Raw genomic sequence first — 21,219 nt, forward strand, 5'->3', positions numbered from 1 at the left:
AAGAGATGGGAATACCAGACCATCTGACCTGTCTCTTGAGAAACCTGCATGCAGGTCAGGAAGCAACAGTTAGAACTGGACATGGAGCAACAGACTGCTTCCAAATAGGAAAAGGAGTCCGTCAAGGCTGTATATTGTCACCCTGCTTATTTAACTTATATGCAGAGTACATCATGAGAAACGCTGGGCTGGAAGAAACACAAGCTGGAATCAAGATTGCCGGGAGAAATATCAATAACCTCAGATATGCGGATGACACCACCCTTATGGCAGAAAGTGAAGAAGAACTAAAGAGCCTCTTGATGAAGGTGAAGGAGGAGAGTGAAAAAGTTGGCTTAAAGCTCAACGTTCAGAAAACTAAGATCATGGCATCTGGTCCCATCACTCCATGGGAAATAGATGGGGAAACAGTGGAAACAGTGTCAGACTTTACTTTTTTGGGCTCCAGAATCACTGCTGATGGTGACTGCAGCCATGAAATTAAAAGACGCTTACTCCTTGGAAGGAAGGTTATGGCCAACCTAGATAGCATGTTTAAAAGCAGAGACATTACTTTGCCAACAAAAGTCCGTCTAGTCAAGGCTATGGTTTTTCCAGTGGTCATGTATGGATGTGAGAGTTGGACGGTGAAGAAAGCTGAGCGCCGCAGAATTGATGCTTTTGAACTGTGGTGTTGGAGAAGACTCTTGAGAGTCCCTTGGACTACAAGGAGATCCAATCAATCCATCCTGAAAGAGATCAATCCTGGGTGTTCATTGGAAGGTCTGATGTTGAAGCTGAAGCTCCAATACTTTGGCCACCTCATGCGAAGGGTTGACTCACTGGAAAAGACCCTAATGCTGGGTAGGATTGGGGGCGGGAGGAGAAGGGGACGACAGAGGATGAGATGGTTGGATGGCATCACCGACTCAATGAACATGGGTTTGGGTAGACTCCGGGAGTTGGTGATGGACAGAGAGGCCTGGCGTGCTGCAATTCATGGGGTCGCAGAGAGTCGGACATGACTGAGCGACTGAACTGAACTGAACTGCATTTCGAACTGTTTTGTTGACTGTGAGGGCTACTCCATTTCTTCTGAGGGATTCTTGCCCACAGTAGTAGATTTAATGGTCATCTGAGTTAAATGCACCCATTCCCATCCGTTTTAGTTCACTGATTGCTAAAACATTGATGTTCACTCTTGCCATCTCTGGCTTGACCACTTCCAATTTACCTTGATTCAGGGAACTAACATTCCAGGTTCCTGTGCAATATTGTTCCTTACAGCATTGGACTTTATTTTCATCACCAGACACATCCACAATTAAGCATCATTTCCAGTTTGGCCCAGCTGCTTCATTCTTTCTGGAGCTTAGTAATTGCCCTCCCCTCTTCCCCAGTAGCATATTGGACACCTTCCAACCTGGGGCGGGGGGGACTCATCTTCTGGTGTCATATCTTTTTGCCTTTTTTGTTGATGGGGTTCTCAAGAATACTGGAGTGAGCTGCCATTTCCTCCTCCAGTGGACTGCATTTTGTCAGAACTCTCCATCCTGACCCGTCCATCTTGAGTGGCACGGCACAGCATGGCTTGCAGCTTCACTGAGTTACGCAAGCTCCTTCACCATGACAAGGCTGTGATCCGTGAAGGGGTGGGAGAGAGGAAGCAGAGACAAAGCTGGAAGGGTGTTCAGGGGTCTCACCACGGCAGGCCTTGGGGCCTCAGCTCAAGCCGACACCTATCCCCAGATGCTCAGACCTCAGTCTCCCCAGTGTCAGTGTCGAGAGTGGAGGCTGGACCTGAACTCTGAAGGGGCCAGACTCCCAGGTCTGGGAGCTCTCGACAGCACATTCCAGACGCAGCTGCCCATGCGGGCCTGTGCGCTGTGATGCCACCGGCTGGGAATGTTTTCAACAGATGGCAGCATCCTCCGGAACCCACCCATTCCACCCCAAGATGCCCTGGGGGGCCGTGACCTCAGGAGTGACTCACACCTGGGGTTGTCTTCCTGGCCTTGAGTGGGGTATGCTGAGTCAGCTAGGCCCCCCAACTCCCTGAGACCTAAAGACAGCCACTTACATCCCCACGGCTGGCAGTGCAAGAAGCCTGGGCTGGAAGCCAAGACTTCTGAATTCTTTTGCCTCAGTTTTCTCTTCTGTTCACTGGGACATCACATGCCCTAAAGCAGTGTCTTCTCACAAGCCAGCTTTTCTCTTCACAGTTTCTGCTTGAACCTGAGTAGGGGTGGTCTCTCTTGGTGCCACCTGTGTGTCATCACATCACAGCTCCCAGGCTGGGGTCCTGCTGCGCTGAGACCTTGTCACATGGTCTCTTCTCTTTGTATTTCTTCTTCAGCTGTCAGTGAGTCAGTGTGGCTCTGGTTTTCCACTCCTGATGGGGATATCACGTGTCCTTGTAAAACTGAAGCAAGAAAATATGAATAACACATGAGACAGGTGGAGACAGATGTCCTTAAGAGAGGGACGTGGTGTCGAGATGTTGGGGCTTAGGCAAGACTGCATTTCAGAAGCTATTCATGTATGCCAGCGAACACACCAAAGAGATGCCAAAACATCTCACCCAGATCAAACAAAGAGACAATCAGATGAGTTTAGGCTGTGGGACTCTCTATGAGACTTCAGAAGTGTTGAAAGGAAGGAGAAGGATAACTTGAGAGATTAGGATTGATATATACACACTGCTATATATAAAATAGATAACTGAGAGGTCCCTGGTGGTCCCAGAAATCTTCCTGCCAGTGTAGGGGACATGGATTTGATTCCTGGTTGGGGAAGATCCCTTGGAGCAACTAAGCCCATGTGCCACTGTGGGCTATTGAGCCTTTGTTCTGTAGCCTGTGCTCTGCAACAGGAGAAGCTACTGTGATGAGAAGCCCGCACACCGCCACAAAGAGTAGCCCCACTTCCAGCAACAAAGACCCAGCAGAGTTAAAAAAAAAAAAAAAAAAAGGGATAACTAATGGGACTTCTCTGGAGGTTTAGGGGTTAACCTTCCAAGTTTCCACTGCAGGAGGCATGTGTTCGATCCCTGATAGAGGGATAAGATCCCACATGCTGCACAACATGGCCAAAAAAGTAAAGATAATTTTAAAATAAACAATGAAGAACTAAAATAGATAACTAATAAGGATCTACTGCATAGCTCAGGGTACTCTACTCAATACTCTGTAATGACCTATATGGGAAAAGAATGTAAAGAAGAGTGGATGTGTGTATATGTATAACCAATTCACTTTGCTGTACAGCAGAAACTAACACAATATTGTAAATCAACTACACTTCAATAAACAATTAATTAAAAAAAGAAGACGTGTTGAGAAAGGCAAGGGCAACTCTCTAGATGGAAGAGCATGGCATCAGATTCTCCGGGCCGCTGTAACAAATGACCACAAACTTGGTGTCTCAAACAATAGATATGTCTTTTCTCATATTTCTGGAGACAAGACATTCAGAACTAGCATCACTGGGATGAAATGAGGGTGTGGGCAAAGCCTTGACTTGTTCGGAGGCACCCGGGGAAGGTCCTTCCTGCTTTTTCCAGCTTCTGGGGCCCCAGGCATCCTGAGCTGGCAGCCGCCGCCGTCCAGCCTCTGCTTTCATTGTCACGTGGCCTCTGCTCTGAGTCTGCGTCTCTTGTAAGGATGCTTGCAGCTGCATTTAGGGCCCCTGAGGATGATCTCCTTGTCTGAAGATCTTAATTTAATGGCAGCTGCCAAGACTTTTTCCAAATAAGGTCAAATCCACAGGTTCCGGGGGTTAGAATGTAGACGTGTCTTTGTGGATCTTTATTCATTCAGTCGGAGAAGGCAATGGCACCCCACTCCAGTAGTCTTGCCTGGAAAATCCCATGGACGGAGGAGCCTGGTAGGCTGCAGTTCATGGGGTCGCAAAGAGTCGGACACAATTGAGCAACTTCACTTTCACCTTTCACTTTTGTGCATTAGAGAAGGAAATGGCAACCCACTCCATTATTCTTGCCTGGAGAATCTCAGGGACGGGGGAGCCTGGTGGGCTGCCGTCTATGGGGACGCACAGAGTCGGACACGACTGAAGCGACTTAGCAGCAGCAGCAGCATTCATTCAGTCACATAGACAAAGGGGAAGGGAGGGCACTGCATGTGCCTCACCTGGATTTGGGATGAGAAAAAAAGGTGTTGGAGGATGTAGCAATGCAAGAGGGGACATTGGAGCATGGATGAGGGATGACGTTGCAGCCTGGCTTCTGTGGAGGACCTCAGGGTTCAAGGCTCCTTTGGAAATTCCCTGGTGGTCCAGTGGTTAGGACTTGGCTCTTTCACTGCTGAGGGCCCAGGTTCAATCCCTGATCAGGGAACTAAAATCTCACAAGCTGTTCAGCCTGATCAAAAGAAAAAAAAAGCAAAACAATTGAACCAACAGACTTAAGGGTGAAGCAGCCGAATGTCAGAGGCTGCCTCTCGAATAGCCATGTACATAAACAGACCACATGTGTGTATTTTTCCTGGTAAAACATGGAACACTGCACACATCAAAAATACAGTTCAATTAATTTTCCAGAACACATGGGTGTTCCAGAGAAGACCCAACCCCTGAAACCCTCTCACATCCCCCATCACTGCCCTCAAGGATGACACCCTTTGGACAGTTCACACGGTGGGTGGGTTGGTTTTCCAGACTGTTCCATAGACAGACCTCTGTTGTGTCCAGCTGCTTCTTGTTCTGAAAGTCATCTACGTTGTTGTGTGTTCAGGGGGTTACTCTTTCTTCATAGTGTGATTTTGCTGCAGTGTATATACCCATCCTCCAGCTGATGGAAATAAAAAATAATATGAAGAATTGAGGACTCCCAGAACAGGGCGTTCATTGTGCTGCTCTCATAACTTGTCCATAGACTTGACATCTTCCAGAAAACCACAGCAACACACCACTATACCCTGCTGGGATGGCTGCAGTCAAAACCATGGCCCATAACAGCTGCCAATGAAGAGGTGGGGACACTGGAGCCCTTGTGCACAGCTGGTGGGAATGTAAGATGGTGCAGCTGCTGTGGAATAAGGCCCTCAAAAAGCCAACCAGGGACTTTCTTGGTGGTCCAGTGGTTGAGAATCTGCCTTCTAATGCAGGGGATATGGGTTTGATCCCTGCTTGGGGAACTAAGACCCCACATGCTGCAGGGCAACAAGGCCTGTGTGCTGCCACTAGAGAAGCCTGCCTGTCACAACTAAGACCCTATGCAGGCAAATAATTTATTTAATTTTAAAAAATGAAGCCGTCCTTCTCGCCGAACGCCGCCGACATGGTGTTCAGGCACTTCGTAGAGGTTGGCCGGGTGGCCTACGTCTCCTTTGGGCCTCATGCCGGGAAGCTGGTCGCGATTGTAGATGTTATTGATCAGAACAGGGCTTTGGTGGATGGACCTTGCACTCAAGTAAGGAGACAAGCTATGCCTTTCAAATGTATGCAGCTCACTGACTTCATCCTCAAGTTCCCACACAGTGCCCGCCAGAAGTATGTCCGGAAAGCCTGGGAGAAGGCAGATATCAATGCAAAGTGGGCAGCCACAAGGTGGGCCAAGAAGATTGAAGCCAGAGAAAAGAAAGCCAAGATGACAGATTTTGATCGTTACAAAGTCATGAAGACAAGGAAAATGAGGAACAGGCTAATCAAGATAGAAGTTAAGAAACTTCAAAAGGCAGCTCTCCTGAAAGCTTCTCCCAAGAAAGCCCTTGCTGCTAAGGGGGCAGCTGCAGCAGCTGCTGCCGCTGCCAAGGTTCCAGCAAAAAAGATCACCACTGGGGGTAAGAAGGCTCCAGCCCAGAAGGTTCCAGCCCAGAAAGCTTCAGGCCAGAAGGCAGCACCTCCTCCTAAAACTCAGAAGGGTCAGAAAGCACCTGCTCCAAAGGCATCTGGCAAGAAAGCATGAGTGCATAAGAGGCTATTCAAATCAGAATAAAGGTTCTTTTTGACATGCTGGCAAAAAATTAAAAAAATAAAAAATGAAGCCAACCACAGAATCACCATATGACCCAGCAGCTCAACTCCTGGGTACCTGCATGAGAGAAATGGAGACTTATGTTCACACATAAACCTGTACATGAATGTCCATAGCAGCACAATTCACAACAGCCAAAATGTGGAAACAACCTCAAATCCATCTATGGATGATTGATAGAATGTGGTCCCTTCACACAGGGAGGATCACTTGGTCATGAAAAGAAGAGAAGTCCTGACACTCACTACCGCATGGATGGACTTTGAGTACACAATGCTCAGTGAGAGAAGCAGACATAGAGGAACACACAGGATGTGATTCCACTGATGGGAAATGTCCGGAACAGGTAGATCCACAGACAGAGAAATTGGGTTGTCAGGGGCTGGGGGAGGGGGTAGGAGTGCTGCTGATGAGGACAGGGCTTCTTTTTGGGAGATGGAGTGTTCTGAAATTAGAGCTAAGCATCAACAACTCTGTGCTAAAAGCACTAATTGCAGTTTCCTGGGTGAACTGTGTGATGTGTGAACTCTGTTTCAGTAATGCTGTTGTTAGAAGCACCTGAAGCACAGCTGTCTTTCCAGGCATGCTCCCCCCCACCCCTGTCACACAGAGTCCTGGATCTTGTCCTCCTGGCAGGTGGGGTTGGGACAGTCTAGGAAGGGAAGACTAAGCTCCTGGTGGGCGAGGACTGAAGGTGTCATTTGGAGTACCAGCAAGGTTGTGGACTATCTCATCCATCCTTCCAGCCTGCCTCTCCTGCCCTATCTTCCAGAGGAGGAGCCAAGACTTGGGAGGGTGATGCCCACGGGCAAATCCCTCTGAGTGTGAGGAGACGGGCTGGGCGGGGCCCCCATCTCAGTCCTGGGTGTCTGTGACACCCCTGCGTGACCCTACTGGGCAGGAAGAGGAGTAAGGGAGCCCCAGAGCCACCAAGGAGGCATGTTGGCCACATATCTGGCTGGACCAGTTGCCCCCCCAGAAGTCCATTGGGGCAGGCTTGTCACCGTGTCCTCACCCCAGTGCTACTTAAATGTGCCTTCTGTAGCTGTGGCTGTAGGACTGAGGCACCGGAAGCTGAAAGGCAGGGCTCTGAGCCCAGGCATGTGTCCTGTGTGGGGCCTGGGGGAAGGCCCTGCCCTGCTTGGGCCTCGGTTTCCCTGCTTGGCAATGTTGCTGTTTGGCTGAGTCTGTGAAGCTTTACTGTACTCACCTCGCGGGGCCCAGGGCTCCGGATGTGTCTGTACATGACAAGCAGGTGTGGGTGTAATTGAGGTAGCCCCATTCTTACCCTCTTGGACGGGCAAAGCCAGATGCTGGGGATGGGCGCTGGCCTTGGTCAGCATCCCTGTTCCCATTGGCTGGCCTCGGACATGCCCACTTCTCCATCCTCCCGTCAGCCACCTTCCTGCCCAAAACACCTCTGCTCACAGTATCCTTCAAATAGTTCACCTGCACCTCTACCACAGTTTTCCCCGGGCCAACCCCTCAGTGGAACCCCAGCCACCAGCCTGGCTCTCAGGAAGCTCCAGTTGGAAGGGTAAACTGACCCCCCTGTACTCCTGGGCATGCCCACCCAGTCCAGGGGTCTGGGTAGCATGTACAGACACTTGGGCCAGAACTTCCATCCCAACCTCCGGCCCCCGGGCAGCTCCCTGTCTCCTGTTTTTCTGTCCAATTTTTCCATCTCTCTGTCTCTCTCATACTGTCTGTCTCTGTCTTACCCATCTCTATCTCAACCGACTCTGTCTCTCCTTGTAGCTTTATCTCTTGTCTCTCTGTCTCTCCCTCTCAGTCTCTTGTCTCTGTCTCTCTGTCTGTTTCTGGCTCTTTCTTTTTTTTAACCTTTTTTTGACAAACTGAAGTGTAGTTAATTTACAATGTTGTGGACTTCCCTAGTTAAGAATCCACCTGCAAATGCAGAGGACACTGGTTCAATCCCTGATAGGGGAAGAATCCACATGCCACAGGGCAACTAAACCCATGTGCCTCACCACAACTCCAGAGTAGCCTTCACTCGCTGCAACTAGAGAAAGTCTGTGTGCAGCAACAAAGACCCAGCACAGCCAAAAAGAAATATAGAAAATTTTTTTACAACGTTGTGTTAGTTTCACGTGTATAGCGAAGTGATTTGATTACACATACATATTCCTTTTCAGATTCTTTTCCATTATGCTGCTCCTGCTTAGTCGCTCTGTCGTGTTCGACTCTTTGCGACCCCATGGAGGAATGGAGCCCTCCAGGCTCCTCTGTTCATAGAGATTCTCCAGGCAAGAATACTAGAGTGGGTTGCCATGCCCTCCTCCAGGGCATCTTCCCAACCCAGGGATCGAACCCAGGTCTCCCGCATTGCAGGCGGATTCTTCACCGTCTGAGCCACCAGGGAAGTCCAAGAATACTGGAGTGGGTAGGTTATTATTAATACAAGATATTGAAGGTAGTTACCTACACCGTTGGCTTTGTCTTTATGTCTCTCTGTCTCTGACTCCCTGTGGGTCTCTGCAGTCCATCTCTTTAACACTCACACGCCCGCAGTCCGTGAAGACCAATTTGGTGACTCAAGGAGAAGCACCGCTCTCCCCGCCCCGCAAGACAAACACGTGCAGTGGCCAGAGGGTTTTCCTCAATCTGCCTGGGCGGCCCATCCTCCCCGCTCCAAAGGCGTAGTCGTTCCACCCGCTGCGGCTCTGGCCCCGCCCCTTAGGAGCCGCATTGGCCGGCTCCCTGACCACGGCCCCGCCCCACACCCTGGCCCGCCCCCTCTGGTGCTGGCCCTGCCCCCGAGGCTCCCAATTGGCCTGCGTGGGGCGGCCGGGTCGGTTGCTCGGTTCGCTGATCTCGCAATGGCAGAGCCGCGGATGCTCGCGGGGAGGCGAGAACCGGAGGCGAGTTGGGAGTGTGGCCATGCGCGGACGCCTATGGCTGGGCCTGGCGTGGCTATTGCTGGCACGTGCGCCCGGCGCGGCGAGGACACCAAACACTCCGCGGAGACCACGCAGCTACCCACACCTGGAGGGCGACGTGCGCTGGCGGCGTCTCTTCTCTTCCACCCACTTCTTCCTGCTCGTGGACCCCAGCGGTCGCGTGCAAGGCACCCGCTGGCGCGACAACCCTGACAGTGAGTAGCCGGGGCCGCTGCCCGGGGGCGGGAGACAGGGCAGATAGGCGGACAAGGGCAAATAGCAAAGGCAGGGCAGGGCAGCAGGGATGTGACACCAACTCAGTGAGGTTCTGTGCACTGTTCGTTCCTTCTCTCACTTGAGGGAGGTTCTGGAGGCTCCTCTGGCTGCGTGGTGGCGGCCAAGTCATTTCCCGTCTGGGGCCTCAGTTTCCTCAACTATAAAATGGGCCCAACCCATTTGGAAGGAGGGTTGAACAGTTGAGGTCAAGGTCATGGGGGAAGATCCCACCTCCAGGCCTGGCTCAGCAGCGGAAGGGTCTCAGAGAGATATTTGAGGTTGGGGCCACGGGGGATCCAGAGGGGAAGAGGAGGCGAAGCTGGGACTCCGGGAAGGGCTTCCATGGGCCCAGCACATAATGAGGTGAAGGCAGAGTTGAGTCTGAACTCTGAACTCCCCACCCTGCAAAACCAAACTCAGGGCCCATCTGAGTTAGGGTCCCCTCTATGTCTTCCTGGACACCCACTTGGCAGATGAGGAAACTAAGGCACAGAGAGGGCAAATGACCTACCTGGGGTGGGAGGTGGGGGCATGGAGCCCAGAACCTCATTGAGTTGGTGTCGCATCCCTGCTGCCCTGACCAGGAAACAGTAGGCACTCAATAAGTGTTTGTGGAATGTATGAGGCAAGAGGAGATGAAGGGACAAAGAAAGAGAAGGAGGAGATTGGCAATAAAAGGGAGGCTAGGGTGGTCAATGACCCCAGGCCTGTCTCAGTCTCCCTGCAGCTCTAAGGCCGGGCAGAGTGGGAGTTGGGGAGCCGAGGCAGTGCTGGCCACTGCCTGAATCACCACCATTAGGGCAGATAATCACCTTGCCCTTCCCAGTTGCTTTCATCTGGGGCTCTCAAGGCCCTCATTAGTCTCACCAGACGAGGGCAAGGACAGGGGCACTGGCTGGGCAGGTCGCTCAGTGGTGGGCACGGCCAGGCAGGGTGGCCCTGGGCTGGGGATGAAGTCTGGCTCTGCTGGATGGCTTAGGATAGTCACTGCTTCTCTCTGAGCCTTGGTTTCCCCACCTGGAACTGGGTGTCTCACCCAAGAAACAGCAGGTGCAAATGTCCTGTGGGACATGAGGTGAGCGCCCCATCACCAAAGGCATCCAAGTCCAGGCTGAATGCCAGAGGGCAGGGCTTTGACTCCAGATTAGGCCCCCGTGCCTGGGTGGGGCTCAGAGTGTGAGCTGGGGCTTGTCCCCCAACCCTGCTCCAATGGACAAGAAACATCAGCTCAGAAGGGGCAGGGCTACCCTAGGGTCACCCATCCAGCAACAGGGCCCGAGAAACTGGCTCTGCCACTTCTCTGGCCTCAGTTTCCTCACCTGGGAAGTGGGCACAGTTATCACCTCTCTCCTGGAGCTGCATGTGGGCTTGGTGGGATACAATGCCTGGCATACAGTTGGCACTCAAGCAGTGTTAGCAGGTAGCATTGATCTGAACATCTTGTGCCCCACCCCCAGGCCGTTGGCTGGGCAATGTCTCCCCTGTAAAGACACGGCCCTGGCTAGCTGAGCTGTCAACGTCAGATATGGTAACAGCAGTGCGGGGACTGTGGGCAAGGCCCGCGGGGCCTGTGCTCACTGCCAGGGGTCTATATCTGTCACACAGGCACTCACCTCCTCTGACTTGGTTTTCTCACCCATGACTAACAGGTTCCCTGCTACTGCAAAGCTTGGGGATGATCTCCACTGGCCTCCAGAGAAAGGCCTTACTCCTTCCCCACTGATTCCCACCCCTACCCGCCCACCACCCCCCGCCCCCGCCCCACCTCCCGGCCTGGAGTACTCTTTCCCCCACCTGTCGGTCCCACAGCTTCAGGGCAGGTGCTGGTAGGACCTGCATGGCCCCTGGTGCGTCCCCACGCCTAGCACAGGGCCAGGCACACAGGAGGTACTTGGGAAATGTTTCCAGTGGGGAATGTTTCCCGCGTGAATGAATGAATGAACAGAGAGAGTGGGGAGAGTAGGGGAGTGGGGAGTGGGCGGGTCCTGACAGAGCCCCTCCCTGCAGGCATCCTGGAGATCCGATCCATCCGCGTGGGCGTCGTGGCGCTCAAGGCGGTGCACAGTGGCTTCTACGTGGCCATGAACCGCCTTGGCAGACTCTATGGGTCGGTGAGTGGAAGTGCACAGGGAGGTCGGGGGTGCGCGCAGAGGTGTGCGGGGGCGTGTCCGAGGGCGTGTCCAGGGCCGCTCACCGCCCACCCCGCAGCGGTTCTGCGCTGCGCACTGCAGGTTCCGGGAGCGCATCGAGGAGAACGGCTACAACACCTACGCGTCAGTCCGCTGGCGCCACCAAGGTCGGCCCATGTTCCTGGCTCTGGATGGTCGGGGCGCCTCGAGGCTCGGGGGCCGCACACAGCGACACCACCCGTCCACGCTCTTCCTGCCCGTCCTGGTCTCCTGAGTCCCAGGGTCAGTGACGCCTGGTCCGAGATTCCGGGAGACACGTGAGGCTGGGGAAGGCAGGGTTTGGGGCGAGCCCGTGTCGTTACTCACTGGTTTCACCTGCATTGAGCACCTGCTCTGCTGGGCACTGGGGACACCACCAGACCCCGCAGATGTGGCCCCGCGCTCAGAGAGACTGAGTTGGAGGGGAGGTGGACAGTGAGCTGAGCAGGGGCGGAAGGAATCCAGCCACAAGCTAGGGGCCAGGGAGTCTTCAACAAAGGCACCGGCCAGGCTGGAGATGGGGAGGCAAACATGCCGGGGTGGGAACCTACTGGGGTGTTTGAGGCAGCAAGGAGGTGGGGGAGGCTGGGGGCTGGGGTACACTGATGCCATGGACTGGCAAGGCCTGGTCCCAGGGCCTATGGACATGTCACCTCATGGGGCATAAGGGACTTTGCAGGTGGGATTAAGGCCCCTGAGATGGGGACAACCCTGGATCCTCTGGGGGGCCCAGTGTCATCACAGGGTCCTTATAAGAGGGAGGTGGGAGGGTCAGAGGCAGAGGGACAGGAGATGCTGCGCTGCTGGCTGAGAGGATGGAGGGAGAGGCTATGAGCCAGGGATGTGGCACCTCTAGAAACTGGAAAAGTAGGGAGTCGGTACTCCCCTGGAGCCTCGGGAGGGATTAGCCCTGCCCACACCTGGATTTAGCCTTCTAAGACCCAAACTGTGACCCCAAGACTGAAGTTGATAAACGTGTTGTTTTAAGCCCTCAAGTTTGGTGATTTGTCACAGCCATCCTTGCAGACCCACACACACTGGCCTCAGAGCACCTTATAGCCCTCGGGGTGTGCAGGCCGAGGGGGTCCCAGGTCAGCTTCCTGGGGGCTGAGCTCCCCCCCCGGGGGGGGCAGGGGTGGAGCCGCGAGGTGGGGGGAGGCTCCCGCCCCTCCCAGTGGCCATTTCCACTTAAAAGACCAATTTGGGGAGCACTTCCATGGGGCACAGACTGGACACTCACCCACAGAGGGAGCAGAGTGATCCTGCTGTGGACAGACTGGGCCCCAGGCTGCACCGACGCACACAAGGAATACGCCGACCACCGGCTTCTTTCTAAGTAGGTGTATTTTTAAATAGCTTTCAAGATACACATATTTTCTCCTTTAAAAAACGTCTGTCAGAGCAGTCTTGTCCTTGTTTCGCTGGTCATCCTGGTGTCCCAGGCCCCAGTGCTCAGGGTGGGGAGCAGGGCCTGTCCACGCAGCCAGGACCCCAGCCGAATGGCTCCACCCTGTCTCTCCACAGATCATGCAGGGCCGCGAGTGAGCTCAAACGTCCATTTATTTCAAAGCAGTAATAATTTAAAATTATAAAAACCTTTCCGCCGTTGAACATGTAGAGGGTGAGGTCAGAGACAAAGGGGAGGGAAGGTGGGACGCCCGGGCAGTGTGTGCGGGCGCCCGGCCCAGCCGGGTTGTCCCTGGGGAGGCTGAGCTCCCTCCGCAGCCTGGAGGGGTGGGTCCTCGGAGCCTCCTCTGCGGCGGGCCCGGTGGCGCTGCAGTCCATGGGCGCGTGGGGTGTCTGCTGTTGCCCTGGGGGCTGGCCGGCTGGTGTGCTCAGGAGCTGCTGGCCGGGTTCTCATTTCCGGGTGAGCTGGAAGAGGACGACGAGGAGGAGGAGAAGCTCACCCCAGCCAGGCCCGGGGGGTCGGTGGCCGTGTTCTGTCCTGTGAGGCTTTTTCGGCAGACGGGGCAGCTGTCGTGCTTTGTGGGACAGAGAGGAGAGGGAACAGTTCAGAGGCGGGGGGCGGCGAGGGGTTGGGGGGAGTGTCCCAGCCAGCCCACCGCTCACCTGCTCCAGCCAGGGCACGATGCAGCTGTCATGGAAGAGATGGTTGCAGGGCAGCTGCCGCACATGCTCACCCAGCCCATAGTCATCCTTGCACACGGGGCACTCCAGCCCCGAGCCTGCAGAGCAGAAGCGTGTCTCTCAGGGCAGCTCCCCTGCAGCCCTGCCCAAGGTGTCCCAGGGAGGAGGGGTCACTGGCCCAAGCCCCCTCCACCACCCACTGGCCCCTGGGGCTCATACCGACATGCTCCTCGGTCACAGGCACAGTGGGGAGGGCCTGGATTTTCTCTTTGTCTGCGGGTGGGGGGCCCGTGTTTTCAAACTGATTGAGGAGCTGAAAGACAAGAGGCCAGAGAGCAGGTGGGCTGGTGGGGCCCCTCGCCCCACGGGGTTATGAAATGCAAGGCGGGGTTACCTGCAAAAGCACCGAGGCCCCGTTTGTCCTGGCCTGACCCTGAGGGGTCAGAGGTCAGCTGCCCCAGGAGGCCCAGCCCTGGGCTTCTGCCCACTCTTCTGCTCATCGCCACCTTGTAGCCAGGGCTGGTAGCCACCCCAGGGACACCGCGGCCCCTTCCTAGGGCCAGGGTGGCTCCCAAGTCCTCACGTGGCTACAACCAGGGGGCAGGCACCAGTGACAGAATATGCAGCAGAAGGCCCAAAGGTGGTCACAGCCCCGCCTGATAAGTGCCACCCAGGACACAGACATGGGAGACACTCTGTCCTCCTGGGCCCAGCCTGTAGGGTTGTGGTCCCCACACCAGCTGAGCAAGGCCCTTGTACCTGCGTGATGATGGCATCCAGGCCGTTGGCCCCCCAGGCGTAGTCCATCGGGTTTGAATGCAGGACGCCCCTGGGCAGAGAAGGCTGGGGTTCAAGTGGCAGAGGGGTGGGCCGGGCGCAGGGGGCCCCTCCCCTACTCACCAGGGGCCCAGGCCCAGGTTGGGGATGGTGGCCGGGGTGATGATGCCGTTGACCAGCTGCTGGATGATCCTGGAACAGAGTGGCCAGGCCCGTGGTTAGCGCCCTTATGAGGAGGAGCCAGTGTAGGGGGCCTGGACTCTCAACTGGTGAGAAAAAGCCCAAACACAAGAGTGCTGGGGTAGAGGTCTCCTTGAGGCCTGGACAGTGCCGGCTGACACAGTTGCGTCCACCCCCATTTTGCAACCCAGAGGGAGTGCCGTGGGGGGGTCTAGGGGCCCCAGGAGCCCTGGAGTCAACCCTGTTCTTCACAGTGGCCCTGAAACATGCTAGCCGAGGTCACAGTGAGCCAGGCCATGTCCTGAGCTGGACCAGTCTCAGCCTGCCTGCAATCAATCTCCATCTACAAAGACCCACAGGACGCTCAGCCCCGTGTCCCGTGGGGCTGGGACAGGCCTTCTAGGTCCTCCCATCCTGTCTTCAGGACCCTGCACACAGGAGGGGGCGAGGACACCGGAGACTGCTGTTTGCCTGTGCCCCAGGGCAGAGGCCTCTCTCTGAAGGACGCTGAGGGGCACACAGTGGGCACACGGCCCCTCAGCCAACCTGGACCCACAGGGGACCCGACCTGCCTGGAGGACGGCCCCTGAGCCAGCACCCACGCCTTGTGCCCACAGCACTTCCTGAAAGGAGAGCTGGTTGCTCTGCCCGAGCGGGTGGGGTGGGCTGGACACCCCCAGTCCCCCACCTGCGGCCGCCCCCAGGCCCCCTCACCCTTCCAGCGTGGGGACGCCTTCGTGCCGGCCGGTGGCCCGCCGCGCGGTGAGGCGGGCGCGGGGCTGCCGGGCGCCGTACCGGTGCCGGGAGTGTTGTTCTCGCTCCCGCCGGCTCTCAGGGTCCCTGCTGTCATCAGCCTGTGCCCCAGGGGGGAACGTGGGGATCTCGAAGCTGTCGTCAAAGATGCCGAAAGCAAAGTGCCCGTAGCCCTGCGGCAGCGTGAACAGGGGCTGGTCCACATTCTGCAGAGAGGAGGGCCGTCATCATGGGAGAGGGGCCAGGGCTGGGCGGGAGGTGGGCAGCCCTCACGGGGAGCAGGGAGGCTGCCTCTCACCTCGAACGGTTGCTGCCGGCCCTGGTCCGCAGAGGCTGTGGAGGGGGCTGAGCCGTTCTCTGCACTCCTGAGAGGACAGGCACCATTAGCAGCAGGAGCACCCCATCCCAGACAGATGGCCAGAGGGTCAGACGAAGGCGGACACCCTCCACCCCCGACCCAGGTCCAGCCCGTGCGCCCTTAGGCTGAGGGTCCATGAGAGGGGCACCCTTACCTGGTCTCTTCCGGAAGCTCCTCGATAAACCCGGACTCGCATCTTGGGCAGATGTAATCCTGGGGAGGAGAGGGCAGGCAAGTGTGATCTCAGGGCAAGGCGGGGGTGTGTGTGTGTGTGTGGCGGGTGTGTGTGTGTGGCGGGTGTGTGTGCGTGTATGTGTGTGGCGGGTGTGTGTGCGTGTATGTGTGTGGCGGGTGTGTGTGCGTGTATGTGTGTGGCGGGTGTGTGTGCGTGTATGTGTGTGGCGGGTGTGTGTGCGTGTATGTGTGGCGGGTGTGTGTGCGTGTATGTGTGTGGCGGGTGTGTGTGCGTGTATGTGTGTGGCGGGGGTGTGTGCGTGTATGTGTGTGGCGGGGGTGTGTGCGTGGTGTGTGTGTGTGTGTGTGGCGGGTGTGTGTGTGTGGCTGGTGTGTGTGTGTGGCTGGTGTGTGTGTGGCGGGTGTGTGTGTATGTGTGTGGCAGGTGTGTGTGTGGTGGGTGTGTGTGTGTGGCGGGTGTATGTGTGGCAGGTGTGTGTCTGTATGTGTGTGGCTCATCTCAAGGGCCCAGGTGGGAACCTGCCAGCTCCAGCCGTGTGGCCCCAGGCAGGGCTGGTGCACTGACTTCCTTGCCCACATGGTGGGCCTCGACCTTGGCAGTTACATCCCCAACCTCCCATGTCCTTGAGTCCATCAGGTTGTGCTCCCCACAGTGACAGAAGTCACAGTTTCGGGGCCTCCACTCTGCCATGTGGCCTGATGAAGGCTCTGACAAAGCCTGCAGCAAAGGGCCAGCTGACGCAGGTCCAGGGAAGTTTCCCAACTTGGGAGACCTGAGAATGTTCCCTAACACCCCCACACCCACACAAATATAAGGGAGGGCTGGGAGAGTGACTAATGGGGTTCCAGAACCACTTGGGCCTCGGAGATCAACTCCCAGGAAGGCGGCCACTGAGGGTGGGAGGCATACCCAGGCAGAGGAACCGGCCTGCAGAACATTCTGGACTGCCCGAGGTATGGCCTGTGACTGCAGGCTGGACAGCCAGCAGGCAGAGACTGTGATGTCTCCAGTCAGCAGAGAGGTGGCCCTGCCCCTCAGGGGCAGGGAGCCTGAGCACCAAATCCACTAGTCGGGCCTAGAACTGGCTCAGGTCCACATGTGTTCTAAAGGTGCAAGCATGAGGTGCTTCCACTGAGGCCACCCACAGTCCCAGTCCCTAGGAGCCTGGGGCATGGATGGCTGGGCCACCTTCTGTAGGGAACAATGTGGAGGTGTGGGGGGTGTGGCCTGCCCTGCAGATGTTGGGGGCCAGGCATCTGTCAGGAAGGCGAGACCCCCACCTGCTCCACTGCAGAGAGCAAGGGGGCCAGAGAATCAAAGGACACCTCCTGAGCCGGGCGGGAGGGTAGGCCAGAGTTGCACATGTCTCAGGGACCTGTGTCCAGATGTGTAAGGAACTCTTATGATTCAACAACAAAAGACAAACACCCCAGTTAGAAAAAGGCCAGAGGATCAGAACAGCATTTCTCCACAGACAGGTGGCAACAAGCCAAGAAGGGATGCACACGTGGTCCACCAACAGGGAAACACAAACCAAAACCAGCGGGACACACTCCACATCCACCCAGATGGCTGGACCCACAGAGTTGACAGGGACCACTGTGAGAGGCAGCGGAGAAACTGGAACCCCCACACGGCAGGTGGGCTGTGAAATGGGGCACTGTCCTCAGGAAACAGTCATGGTCACCCCATGACCCTGCAATTGCCCCACCAGGCACCCACCAGGGGTGACGGAGACATAGGTCCACACAGAAACCCACACACGCACAGCAGCCAAACACAACCACATGTCCCTCCAACCCCAGGAGCATCACTCAGACATGGAAAGGGGAAGCCCTGACACTTGCTACCATGTGGATGGACCCTGAGAATACGATGCTCAGTGAGAGAAATAGACATAGGACACAGAGTGTGATACCACTGATGGGAAACATCCAGAACAGGCAGATCCACAGACACAAAGAGTGGGATCCTGGTTGTCAGGGACCAAGAAGGTGACTGCTGATGGGGACGGGGCTTCTTTTTGAGTGACCAAATGTCCTGGACGAGGACACTGGTGATGGCCAGCTGCAAGGCCTGAGCTTTAAGTGGGTGGAACATGTGGCACCGAAACTGTGAACCAGAAACAGCAGGACAGCAGCCCTCTGCCCTCCTGAGCAGGAATGTGGAGCCCAGTGGAGGCTCCCCCAGGGAGTGCCCACCATAGCTGTCACTGGCATGGGGTTTCCAAGGCTGTCACTCAGCCTGGAAACATTTACTTCAACGTTTCACAGGCCAAGAAACGCAGTCACTGGAGGCTCTGTGCTTGGTAGCCAAGGTTCTTGCCCCCTCCAGGAGCTCCCAGGGGGAGGGCTATGGACAGGGGCAAACGTGGCTGCAGTTGAGTCTGAGCTGACCGAGGTTAGGAAGCTGGGAACCTTCTGGCCTGGGTCAGCAGGCAGGCCCACCTCTTGGAAGCCTGGTGGAACCCCTGTGAGAAAACTCTCTCTCCCGGGCACCCTGCCCCAGGCCTGCACCCCGCCCCAGGCAAGCCTGGGAGAGCCAGGGCGGGGTGAGCAACACGCCCACTGGAGATAGGGTGTCTGTCCTCCACCCCTGAGGCTCACTGCTGCTCCTGGGGCCTGAGAGCCAATCACCATGCCATCCTCAGGGGTCCCTATGTTCCCCAAGCCCCAGCACAACCCAGACCGGCCATCTCAGAAGGGCCATCTCATGGCCTGGGCCTTTCCCTGTCCTGGGTCCCCACAGCCTGAGCTGGTATCTACCTGGCTTGCCCCTTCTCGGAAGCTGGGTCCCGGCTGCAAGCCTCCGTCTCCCCACCTGCAAATGGAGGGTGGCCTCAACCCCAGGCTCTGGAATTGGCCCCTGAGCCACAGTGACCTGGTTTCAGGGAGGCCCCAGACTTGGCTGCACATGCAGAAGGTCCAGACCTGGGTCTTCAATGCTCCCTCCTCCAGAGGCCTCATGTCCCAGAGATTTAATTACCTCACCATGACAGAAATGGGGGACACCCTGGGATGAAGCGATCACCCCCACAGGGCAGAATCTATATAATCTTGACAGGGCTCTAGCTCGTGAACACCTATCCCCAGCTGACAGCTTCTCTCCTGAGACCAGGGTGAGCATTCCATCATTACCATGGCAACAGCAGCCCACAGGACAGACCACGTATTCCATTCACTCAGCACTTGCTCCCTGCAGTAGGCCCTTGGAGACAGGCCTCACCCTTCATGCCACACACAGACCCCAGGTTCCCAGCCAGGTGACTGTGGGGGAATGGGGGACATTGAGGTGGGAGCTGGAGAAATGCTGGCCTTAGCACCTAGCAGGCAGGGGGACCAGCCTGCGCCCCAGGGGCTCCATGGAGAGGATGGACCTTCTCTCTTCACCCCGACGGCTCTCCAAGGTGGCCTGTTTGACAGAACAGAGCTTGTTCTCGTCCCCTCAACCCTGCTCAGGGACACTTCTGAGAGGAATCAGGGGTGTCCACAGGACAGCAGATGGAACCATGACCGCCACCAGTCAGGCCACCAGGAGCCTGGCCCGTGGATGTCCCAGATCCACCTCATCCTCGGCGCTCCTGTTTCCTGGGGGATCGAGTCTAGGCCTGTACGCCCGAGCAGAGGCCTCTGAGCTGGCCGGCCTGCCCGGTTCCTGCTCCCACACGCCCATTCCAGGCAGGCATCCGCCCTTCCGGGGCATCCTGGCCCCCCTGCACCAGCACTCTCGAGCACAGGGGTGCCCTCGCCAACCCATCTGATGGGCGAGGAGAATGAGGCAGAGTCTCATGGCTGCAGGGAGAAGCCCCAGGAGCAGAGGGCCTGCAGCCACCTAAGTCTCACTGCCTTGCTGGGGCAGGAGGAGGTGGGAGGGGTGCTGCTGGCAGGAGCCTCCCACTGTCAACAGGTTAAGAGCCCACCACCCTATCCTCAAGAACACCTACTCATAAACAGACACCTGTCTACAGGACCCCATCAAACCCCTCCCAAACCCATAAATCAGTCCCTTTGTCTCCAATATTTGGTCCTAACAGAATTTACCAACATTCCAACAATCAAATATTTGCCAATCACTTGCTCAGCATTGGCTCCCTGTAAACTCTGAGAGCAAAGGTCATGGCTACCTTGTCACCACTGGATCCTGTGACTAGAAAGGCCCTTGCCAGCTCAGTGTCCACAGACTGTCCACAGAGATCAGGATCCTTCTGGTCCGAGATTACATGGCCAGGATCCGGCCTCGTGCTGGCCCTGGGAAGGGAGGCCAGAACAGCTAACTACACAGACTACTTGGCCCGGGGCTGCCGATGGCTATGGACAGGTCACTCGGGGGTAAGACCGAGGCCCAGGGCCTGTCCCGGGCTCACACCAGCTGCAAGAGGCTCCCTGCAGCTCACCTAGGCTAGAGGGCCGTCCCTCGACCCGACCGTTCCTGCCAGCGGAGAAAACCAGACCCAGAGCTGGGGCGCACAGGAAGCCGGAAGAGGCAGAAGTAGTATGTCTTCCGGGAGGCTGGAGCGGGGGAGTCAGACAAGTCTCAGCCCCCTAAGTCTGCTCATGCACCGAGGTTTTCATTTATCTGCCGGCCCCCATCCCCTTGCCTCTGGAAGCCACACCACCCTTTCCTTATCTTACATTCTCCTTCTGGGTCCAGGCACCCGTCTCCATTCCAAACCCTGACTCTAGCTCACTCTCCTCTGTGGCTGGGATAATGCCCACGATTCCTGCTGGATCCCCCAGGGAAGTCCACAGCAAGAAAGGCAGGGGTGGGAATCTGGTTCTTAAATTAGCCAGATGACCAAGGAGTGCCCAATCAATCGTCGCCACCCGCAGCCCCTTTCCCTGATCTCCCACATCGCCCTCTTCCTGCACCTCGTGAGCTGGCCAAGCAGCAAATGCCAGAAGCGGGGCCGGCCAGGGGCGCCGTGCCTTCTAGCCTTCCTCCCATTCAGCGGGGGAGGGTCGGCCAGGCGAGGGACACCGACCCCATCCCGGACCTACCCACTAGGAACTTCCGGGCTGAGGGGCCTGGAAACCGAGCCTTCCACGAGCAGCTGTTCCGCGGCCTCCACCCGGACGAGGGCACAGGGCCCACCTGGGTCCAGACCCCGGGTCCCGGAAGGCGCAAGAACGCCGGCTCGGGCCGCCGTCGGGCCCAGGAGAGCGACGGCTCTCTCCCACGAGGCGCCCGCAGCGCTGATCGCGCTCGGGGCCGACTCCGCTCCCTCCCGGTCACCGGCCTCGCTGCGCCACCAGGGCCGCCGCTTCCGGGCCCTTCGCGGGGACCTCAGTTTCCCCGTCCGTGCCAACTCGCCTCGGGCCAAGGCAGTGGCCCCCGCCCGCCCGGCCTGGGCCTCACCGGCAGGCGCGGCACGATCTCGACTGAGCAGCAGTGGCAGAAGTACCGTCCGGGCTGCGGCGACGCCTCGGCCATGGCCACCGCCGCCTCCTCCGCGCCGCCCGCCCCCCGCGCGGCGCCCGCCGCCGGCCGTTTGCTGCTCCCTCGCCGGCCGACGAGCCCGCGCACGCTCACGCACGGCACGCACGGCACGCACG

General features: G+C 56.9%; 2 protein-coding genes, 1 non-coding gene and 1 pseudogene across 18 annotated transcripts; 3 read left to right on the forward strand and 1 right to left on the reverse strand.

Annotated features, from left to right (window-relative positions):
- Positions 1–4,260: 4,260 nt before the first annotated feature.
- TRNAE-UUC (transfer RNA glutamic acid (anticodon UUC)) lies at positions 4,261–4,333 on the forward strand. The gene has a single exon. It is a non-coding gene; the product is annotated as a tRNA-Glu (tRNA).
- A 924-nt stretch (positions 4,334–5,257) lies between these two features.
- On the forward strand, positions 5,258–5,974 carry LOC145510630 (large ribosomal subunit protein eL14 pseudogene; annotated as a pseudogene). The gene has a single exon (XR_014057160.1). The product of XR_014057160.1 is annotated as a large ribosomal subunit protein eL14 pseudogene (transcript).
- Positions 5,975–8,872: 2,898 nt separating this feature from the next.
- On the forward strand, positions 8,873–11,550 carry FGF22 (fibroblast growth factor 22). Its single transcript, XM_081502342.1, has 3 exons — positions 8,873–9,086; positions 11,155–11,258; positions 11,356–11,550. The coding sequence occupies exons 1-3, from the start codon at positions 8,873–8,875 to the stop codon at positions 11,548–11,550; spliced, it is 513 nt and encodes a 170-aa protein (XP_081358468.1).
- A 1,091-nt stretch (positions 11,551–12,641) lies between these two features.
- Positions 12,642–21,190, reverse strand: RNF126 (ring finger protein 126). Of its 15 annotated transcripts, none has more exons than XR_014057163.1 (10): positions 18,598–18,904; positions 18,433–18,487; positions 15,626–15,684; positions 15,412–15,478; positions 15,156–15,286; positions 14,304–14,372; positions 14,163–14,232; positions 13,623–13,716; positions 13,386–13,501; positions 12,642–13,297 (listed from the first exon to the last, which is right to left on the reverse strand). XR_014057163.1 is itself a non-coding variant. In XM_081502360.1 (10 exons), the coding sequence occupies exons 1-10, from the start codon at positions 18,658–18,660 to the stop codon at positions 13,151–13,153; spliced, it is 816 nt and encodes a 271-aa protein (XP_081358486.1). In that variant the 5' UTR covers positions 18,661–18,776; the 3' UTR covers positions 12,642–13,150. The 15 variants fall into 15 exon arrangements, 12 of the variants coding, with proteins under 12 accessions (XP_081358486.1, XP_081358481.1, XP_081358484.1 ...); XR_014057162.1 differs by having other exon boundaries at positions 15,156–15,319; positions 18,598–18,873; XR_014057161.1 differs by having other exon boundaries at positions 15,075–15,286; positions 18,598–18,870.
- Between the last annotated feature and the right edge of the window lie 29 nt (positions 21,191–21,219).

Source organism: Giraffa tippelskirchi, chromosome 6 (assembly GCF_054371585.1).
Source record: "Giraffa tippelskirchi isolate mGirTip1 chromosome 6, T2T-mGirTip1v1.2.pri, whole genome shotgun sequence".
NCBI classification, from domain to species: domain Eukaryota; kingdom Metazoa; phylum Chordata; class Mammalia; order Artiodactyla; family Giraffidae; genus Giraffa; species Giraffa tippelskirchi.